The 8705-nt window shown below is 34.0% G+C and overlaps 2 protein-coding genes across 2 annotated transcripts; both read right to left on the reverse strand.

Moving 5' to 3' along the window:
- Positions 1-38: 38 nt before the first annotated feature.
- Positions 39-2488, reverse strand: LOC105117406 (pentatricopeptide repeat-containing protein At2g30780-like). Its single transcript, XM_011015062.1, has 2 exons — positions 1861-2488; positions 39-1505 (listed from the first exon to the last, which is right to left on the reverse strand). Exons 1-2 carry the CDS (start codon positions 2383-2385, stop codon positions 360-362), a joined length of 1671 nt encoding a protein of 556 aa, XP_011013364.1. The 5' UTR covers positions 2386-2488; the 3' UTR covers positions 39-359.
- Positions 2489-4791: 2303 nt separating this feature from the next.
- On the reverse strand, positions 4792-7943 carry MSFC1 (Mitochondrial substrate carrier family protein). Its single transcript, XM_011015063.1, has 2 exons — positions 7406-7943; positions 4792-5873 (listed from the first exon to the last, which is right to left on the reverse strand). The coding sequence occupies exons 1-2, from the start codon at positions 7799-7801 to the stop codon at positions 5337-5339; spliced, it is 933 nt and encodes a 310-aa protein (XP_011013365.1). The 5' UTR covers positions 7802-7943; the 3' UTR covers positions 4792-5336.
- Positions 7944-8705: the final 762 nt, after the last annotated feature.

An 8705-nucleotide genomic window follows, 5' to 3' on the forward strand; every position in this document is an offset into this window, starting at 1 on the left:
ATAGAAGAACACCAGCAACATAGGGAAAACATGGTATGATACGAGAAACTTTGCAAACAATGAATGAATGCTACCCCTGAAGGATTTCAAACTACTAAATATATAATATGTAGTATAGAAGAACACCAGCAACATAGGGAAAACATGGTATGATACGAGAAACTTTGCAAACAATGAATGAATGCTACCCCTGAAGGATTTCAAACTACTAAATACATCATATGTATAAGTTAAGTGAACGAGAGCCAGGTAGGGAACACGCAGACCTGCAAATCAGTGGAGTTTCAATTTGATTGATAGTTGCATGAACCATTCATGCAATCCATTGAATGTCTTCCAGAATTTGTGATGCATGATAGCTAACTCTTCAACAGGGTGCATTGCAATGGAGATGTATCAAAAGGATTTCCATATCCATGCTTGCACATCAATCCTGCTACTTGCTCAACCTTATACCATTGACCACAATTCAAGTAGGCTTTATACAATATCCAAAATGTCTTTTTTGTGCGGAGCAAGTTGCAATTCTCCATCTGAATAAGAACACTTTCCATTTCATCCAAGCGCTTTTGTTTTCCATACATGACCATTTTACAGTGAAATAGAGGCCGGATTATTCTCCACCGAGCATATGTTGCACGTTTTATAAAATCTGTCAGCTTATCAACAGCATTGCATCTGAAATAACTTGTGATAATAGCATGCATAATGCTTACAGTTGATACAATGGTTCTATGATTAAATGCCTCATTTATTGAGTTCTCCATCTCCTCTAGCCTATCTTCTTCAGCATAAAGCTTAATCAACAAAAAATTCAACCAAGGTCTATATTCCTTTTCTGGAATCAGCCTCATCAGTGCCTCAATCTTTTGAACTCTTTCTGGTATAGAACTCTTGCAATAGGCACAGATCATGGCCCTAATCAGTGTTGGTATCCTGGCATTAACATGGTCTTTTATCAATTCATACACCAGTTCCATCTGTTCCAGATTCCCAGAATGAGCATATCCTCGCAACATTAGCAGGTGGGTGTTAAGATCTGGCTTAACTGGGCCTGCATTCATCATTTGAAAAGTTTTTTCCATACTATCCCACATCCAAGCAGTCAAGTAACCACTAATTAAATTGTTGTATGTTGTCAAGTTTGGTGAAATACGTGAATCCTCCATCTCCTTGAATATTGCCTCCATTTTATCAACCAGCATCAAGCGGCCAAAGACTGATACAAGAATGTTATATGTTACAACTGAAGGTCTACACTTTACGTCCCTTTTCATCTCCCGAAACAATGATTCACATTTACCAGCAAAACCATTACGCATATATGTACTCATCAGTGCATTATACATGCTGGTCGTCTTAATGCACTTTTTTATAGCCTCATCAAATATCTCAACTGCAAGATCCACGTTCTTATCTGTACCCGCAATCATAATACCCTTGGCATACTCCGCTGCTGTCATAGGAGTATCGTTCTCAGCTTGCGTTCTTTTCCAATTAAAAATCTGCGTAAAAATTATTTACACAAATTCCACACTAAGAAAAGGAAAAAGAAGAAGAAGAAAAACAGCAATCCTTTTCCCAAGACAGCAGTGTAAAAAAAAATGTCTACACCAGCATGAGATTGGACCCATCATAGTAAACTAGCTTGCTTCAGTCATGCTGTTCATTTTGCTTTAAATGGATCGACAGAGGAGATAAAAGATAGCAAAAGCAAAGATAAATAACAGAAGAACGTTGAATGTCAAAATCGACAACAGCACAGATAGATAACAATTCCAAATCATACAAAAAACAAATTAGAAGTAAAATTCATTCAGAAATAACTAGATAAATAAATGGAAGCAAAAGGCAACACACCTTGAGGGCTACTTTAGGGGAAGAAAGAAGCAAGAGCTTCAAAAGCTCAAGAAAAGCGGATGAATTGGTTAACAAGGAGGGGTCGTCTTTTTTCGTCTCTTCCAAAATCTGAAAAACCATGTCAACATTTTGAAGCAGCTCGTCCCTCAAAGAAGAAATCTTGTTGACCGGATCCTCCCTCTTCTTGGATTTGAGGTCGTTATTATTGTTCCTCAGAGGAGAAATCTTGTTGGTCGGATCCTTCCTCTCCTTGGATTTGATGTTGTTATTATTGTTATTACTGCTACTATTATCATTAATAGTGAGCTTGTGTACGAAAAGTCCGATCACGTTGGAAATGAGGTGTTCCGCGGAGGCGGAGGCGGAGGCGGAGGGGGGTGAAGATTGGAAAAATCTGTAAAAAGGGTGCTTGGCGAGGATTGAAGAGGAAGGAGAAGTGGTGATGGTTCTGGGAGTCGGGGAAGGGGAAGGTCTTCGGAGGCAGATAAGCTCTGCGTCTGAGAATTTGAAAAATCTTCGCTTCATTTGGTTGGTTGATCTGAGAGAGGAGGTACGAGGGGTAGGATTTTTAGGAAGGTTTTACGAGACCAGACGCAGAGGTAGAGATATATTGGGAGGTGTTTGGCTACTTTGATTTATCAATTCAAAACTAGTAAATGGTATCTTAAATTAATAAATTTTGAGTATTATAAAAGATAAAAATAACTACAATAATTAAAAAATTGTCAGACCGATTTGAGGGTGTAACTTAATAAATAGTTTGGGTTATAAAATTGTTAAATTAATTAATGAGTTCTCAAGTCGACTAAATTACTAGTTAAGTTATTAAATTAGTTGAATTTAATAAAAATAAATATTAAAATTATTTTTAAATCAAGTTCAAAATTATAAATTTATTAAATAAATTTGGTATACTATATCAAATTTAATAATTATGTTGTTATCAATATACTAATTTTTTTAAGTGGCTTTGATGACCAAATATAAGTTTTAAAATTCTATAGAGTGGCCATATTTATATAATAGACTTAGAGCAATGCATATGGACAGAGGTAGAAAAAATAGAAGAGACAAGGTATAAAAAAAGATTGAGATAGAATTTTATTGGATAGTAATATATAAGATAAAGTAATTATTTTTGTATTTTATTGATTATGATAGATAAAAAAAAATAGAATATAAAAAAGTTTATTTTATATTTAATATGTATTGTTGTCACACTTATATATTTAAAAAATAATTCAATATTTATTTAGTTTATATTGAGTGTTGAAATTAATAATATAATAACTCTAATTATAAGATTAGGACTAACTTCCCAATTTAACTATGGACCTGAACCAGTCTAAATTTAAGAAAAAATAAAAGAAAGATTAAATTGACCTAGTCTAGTCAAAAACCAGCTCAACTTGGGATAAAACACAGGTTAGAATCCCATTAAATTTTTAAAAAAATATATTTTTTTGGTCAACCAAGTTGATCTTTCATACTCGTAACTTGAACCTTGTCTCAAGTTAACTCTTGATTTGGATTTTAAAATTATGATAATAATCATTTTTATTCATATGTTGACTCTAGTCAATCCGTTCTAACACTTTCTATCTATGACCAGTGTCTTATTCCAGTTAACCCTTAGTTGAATTTTAAAATTATGATAATAATAATTTTTTTATCTCTGCATTAATCCAGGTTAACCCTATTGATTCATGACTCAGGCTTTGCCTTGGGTTGACCCTCAAATCAAATTTTAAAACTATAATATTAACCACTTTTATTTTATGTCAATTTGAGTCAACCCGAATTGACTCTTCTGACATGTGATACAGGCCTTACCCTGTTCAGTCGACCCTCAAGTCGTATTTTAAAATTATAATAATAATTATCTTTGTTTTTATATTGATCTAGATCAATGATTATCTTCACTTGTGACCCAAGTCTTATCCTAGATAGACTTTGAAATTAGATTTTAAAATTATAATAATAATTACTTTTAGTATAAAGATAAAAATAATTATTATCATAATTTTTAAATTTAATTTTATTATATTTACCCTTGACTAGTGACCTGAGCTTTGCTCCGGATCGAACTTTCAATTAAATTTTAAAACTTTATCCTTATATATTTTAGTCGGATAATTTTGAAATTAAAAATTTTTTATAATGATATTTTAGAAATAAAAAAATAATAAATATTGTCTCTAAATACGTATTTGACAGCACAGAAATTTACCTCAAAATTGTTCAAAAAACAAATTTATTTTTATATCTTTATTTATCTTTTCAATCACATATATATTTCTATCTTTACTATTTTCATCTTTTTTATTTTCTTATTTCAAAATAGTAATCAAATACTACCTTGATAACAAAACTTAGTTTCTTGTCTTTCATTCTTTCTTGATTAAGTAACGTGGTAATTTGGGATAGATCAATGAATTTGATTTTTTTTTAATTAATATAAATATTTGAATTATTTTATATTTTCATTAATTCAACAAGCTCTAAAATTAATAATTATATAAACTTTGAATGACTCAAATTTAAATTAATAATCTCAAAAATAAACCTAAAAATTAACCAATTAACCTACACCCGTCTTGATTCCTTCCTTCTACTATGCTCGAATTGCATGAAATTAGCATAATGTTTTTAAGTGCAACAAAACCCGCAGCTGCAAAGTGCAAACATGGGGTTCGAACTAAAGATATCACATCTGCTTTCAGATTGAACTTCTTGAAATTACCACAAAATTTTTTCCAAGTGCCAAAACAAATGATCAATTTATGTAGAGAGATACGCTTCCTTTACATAATGGAGCTCACGCAGTTACATATCAGAGTACAACTCCATCAAGCAGGGGAGAAAGCTTTGCAAAAAGATCATGGCTGGCATTGACATTTTGGAGCTTATGGTGATATTAGACAAACAGCATTACAGAAATTTCTTTTACTTTCTTTTTCGTTTTTTTATTAGCAAGTAAACTAGACAGCGAAAAAACTCATCGCTTGAGCTAAAATTTGCTCGAGTTTATAAAGCAACTAAGTCTGCAATAGGCTACATGAAAGAAAAGGTTTCGCCTACATGACAAAGTAAAAAGGATACAAAACGATCCGGCTTCTAACGCAGCCAGAAATACAAAAATGCTATTGCTTCCATCAACTAACAGAACCCCAAAACTGAGAACTTCCGGTTCCCCTTACAATAGGAAGGACGGATGATACCAGAAATCAATAGGTGCCAGTAGGATCAGGCTAAAACACCAGTTTGTATGTTCAAAACATATCCTCATATTACACGCTGGAAAGTGTCAGAAGTTTTCTTGTAGTGACTCTTCGTTATCCCCAAGCACTTCAAATTATTGATGACTTCTTTTAAGCAACATTCGTTCAGAAAAGACGAACCAACTCAAGAGGAAAAGTTCAGAAATTTTGTAATGCATTTCAACACCAGAACATGCAAAACAAGGTAAACAGTACCTATGAAGGTGCAATGCGTAGATATCTCCTCTCATAAAGACCGATAATTTGGTCAGCTACAGCCCACATAATGGCTTGACCAGGAGGTATTCTCATAAGCCGAGGCAGCAGTCCCTTCCACAAGGCAAGAAGACCTTCCTCAGCATATATTGTTCTGATAGCGTGTACCATCCCTTTGTACTTCAATTCACCCCCTTCTCGGCTTTGAGCCATTAGCCTTGTTTTGACAACATCAAATGGGCCAGTGCAGACTGGACCCGCGGTTCCAGCAAGAAATCCAGATATCATAGACTGCCATGGTTGGAGAACTCTCCCATCACCTTCGTGTTTCTTCCACAAGAGTACATCGAAAGCATTTTTGGCTGTAAACATGGCTGCCTGGTTTGTCCCATTACGCATGACAGTTGGGGCAGCCCCTGCCCAGAGCCCAAGAACGCCTTCTTCACGGATGATCGTACGAGCACAATGTATGGGACCCTTGTACTTCAGAAGCTCAGGACTCAACCCTTTCTGCTGCTGCAGTCTAATTTTTACAACCTGCACCGATCAGAAATCAGATTAAATTCAAAGGCAATCACCTTTTTTCCCTGAAGAGCTTGTATAGATAGCTGCTACATCTGATGTAAAACATATTAAATTCAAACCTAAGCACCTTTTTTTCCCAGAAGAGTTTGTATAGATAGCTGATACATCAAAAATCAGATGTAGCAGCACCATACAAAAACAGAAATCCTTATGAATAAAAATCCAATTGCTCTAGCTAAGAGATCAATCTTGGCACAATGGCCAACCATAACACCACATATGCACCGAAATCATGAAAATTATATTTCTTTTTTTAATCCCAATTTCCATTCTAATCAGCATACTTTCTGAGAATACAAGATTCCTCTGACTGGGTTGCTACACAGACGAGGCATGTGATTGGTAGCACTTTAGCAGCTAATAAATTAACTCTATTAATGGCTGTCCAGTTCTTTTGTATCAAGGAACAGTGTGCACCTGGGGTAGTGATATTATTTGTAATTTCCTGGTTAGCAAGTTCCAAGTTGATCAGATGAAAAGTTACCTTGGGAAAAAAGCTTAGTGACCTCATTATATCAGACAAATGTAATTCCATGGAGCCACGGACTGTTCAATCAACTTTAGATTTTAACATTATTATCCAACTTAAGAGAAAAACATACTGATAGAAGCGAAATTTTAAAGGACAGGGAGATGAGGCTTGGACGAGGTGGGATAGGGCATCTAGGTACCACTGCACCAAACCTGAGAGTAAAGTCTCAAACTACAATTAATCATAGCTTGCTTCCCTTCACACATAAGAGGTCCAAACTCTTCAGGAATTAGTAAAACAAGCTAGCACCAAAAATAAGGGATGGGCAAAGCAGAACCTAGGTGGTTGGCCCTCAGTAAATGGATTTCCAAAACTGTTCTATGATAAGTTGCACTTTGTGAAATCTACAATCAACAAAAAATAAACTGCAACTCATTTTTTAAGAACAAAAAAGAAGCACCCCCGCAACAAATAACATGATCCTGCATGTGTAAATTAATCTTGATTCATCTACTTTCATCGTATACTAAGGCAAGATCCCATGTCAAAACACTCCACTTAACTAGATCAAGAGAAGGTCTATTTTTTTTCTTTAACCCCCATTATTACCCGCATCATGAAATATCCAACATAATTCCTCTTAACACTTCCACTTTCAAAAATCTCCTTGTTGCAGAACTTTAAAAAGAAAAGGCTAAAACACTCATATGGTTGCCCACTCAAATATAAAGACTCAAAAGTCCCCTTGAACCCACTCGGTAACATAAATACTAGACTATTAATAACCCCTCATCTCACAAGCCATACCCCATTGCCATTTCCCACTAAACTAATAAGAACAAGACTGGGAAAACCAAGTACTAGAAGCTGAAACATAAGTATCGAAACAAAATCATCCTCAGAAGCAAAATCTCTGAAGAAAAATCAGATTCAAGTACAAGGAACATTCCTTAAACATCAAATTTCACAGTTCTCACTTAAAAAAAAAATCGGCAAACAGTCATTCACTGACCTCAAAAGGAGTAACAATAGCAAGGGCCTCAAGAACTCCAGCACCAAACCCGGACATCAACCTCCCGTGATTACTCAACTTGCCAGTTTCCGAATCCTTAAACGCGGACTGAAACACCGCATTAGACCCCATACGAAGCGCATATTTCAAGGTCAGGTGAGTAGCAAACGGTGTCAGCCCTTTCCATAAAGCCCGGACCCCTTCCGTTCTCACAATCGTCGACCCACAATGGATTATTCCCTTGTAATTCCCACTCCTATCGAGCTGCAATCTCGTCTTGATCACATCAATTGGCTGCAAACAACTCGCCTCTACAGCCCCTCCTAAAGAGCCTGATATAGCTTTCATGTATGGAGGGATTGTTGGTTTCTTGTCATTTGATGATTCTTGGCTCATGGCTTTGAGTTTCGGGAACCAGAGGAGGAGGGGTTTCGCCTGTTGAGTTTCTTGGGGGGTTTTGTTTGCAGCCGATGGAGTAGAAGGCGTGGGCTTTCAAAATTCGAAGGATGATGTGGAAAACATGCCCGAAGAGTTTGGTAGCTTTTGTTGTCACTTTTCGACTGGGTTTCGACGTGGGTCAAAGGGGTTTATTTTTTGTCATGGAAAGTAATTAAGCTGTGATTTATTTATTTTAATTATACAGTAGTGTTATTTTTAAAAATATTTTTTAATTAAAATTCTTTTCATATAATATTTTTTAAATTTTTAGCATTTATTGTTTACATTATGTATCAAACAATATAAAAAAATAAACAAATAATTTAAAGTAAAAAAATAATTTTTTAAATTTTTTAAAATATAAAAACAAAATTGAATTGTTGCATGTATCAACTCAATTTTTAGCATGTTCAAATTAAATTGGATTGTTTTGGATTCTTTTTTATCTATATTATAAGCAGATCTGAGTTATTATATATGTTATTTTACTAACTTCAAAGAGCATGTTTAATAATTAACAAAACTTGACTGATAATTAGAACTTTGGAATATACAAGAGAAAATTTATTGATTTTTTAATGCAATAATATAATATAAATAATGCGTTTATAATATTGTTTTTTTAACTTAATCTAATTAATATATATTAATAAAAAGAATTATGATTGAAATCAATATAAATACACACACTAAACTCCACTCCAATCTATATACATGTAAAGACTCACTAATTTAAGAGGTTTTTTTATTTAAAAAACAAACTTAGAAATAGTATTATTTGATGTAACATTCACTTTAAATTAAAAAGTCACTATCACAATCTTAATATTATAAATGATTTTAAAAAATAACATATAAAAAT

This window comes from Populus euphratica, unplaced genomic scaffold, assembly GCF_000495115.2.
Source record: "Populus euphratica unplaced genomic scaffold, PopEup_1.0 scaffold1327.1, whole genome shotgun sequence".
NCBI lineage: Eukaryota > Viridiplantae > Streptophyta > Magnoliopsida > Malpighiales > Salicaceae > Populus > Populus euphratica.

What these genes read in the sequence shown, in the direction of transcription:
- LOC105117406 (XM_011015062.1), bottom strand. Translation starts at nt 2,385, where the DNA reads ATGAAGCGAAGATTTTTCAAATTCTCAGACGCAGAGCTTATCTGCCTC. An exon ending in CCCCTAAAGTAGCCCTCAAG is followed by an intron (nt 1,506 to 1,860) that starts GTGTGTTGCCTT and finishes ATTTTTACGCAG; the next exon opens with ATTTTTAATTGGAAAAGAAC.
- MSFC1 (XM_011015063.1), bottom strand. Translation starts at nt 7,801, where the DNA reads ATGAGCCAAGAATCATCAAATGACAAGAAACCAACAATCCCTCCATAC. An exon ending in CTATTGTTACTCCTTTTGAG is followed by an intron (nt 5,874 to 7,405) that starts GTCAGTGAATGA and finishes TGATCGGTGCAG; the next exon opens with GTTGTAAAAATTAGACTGCA.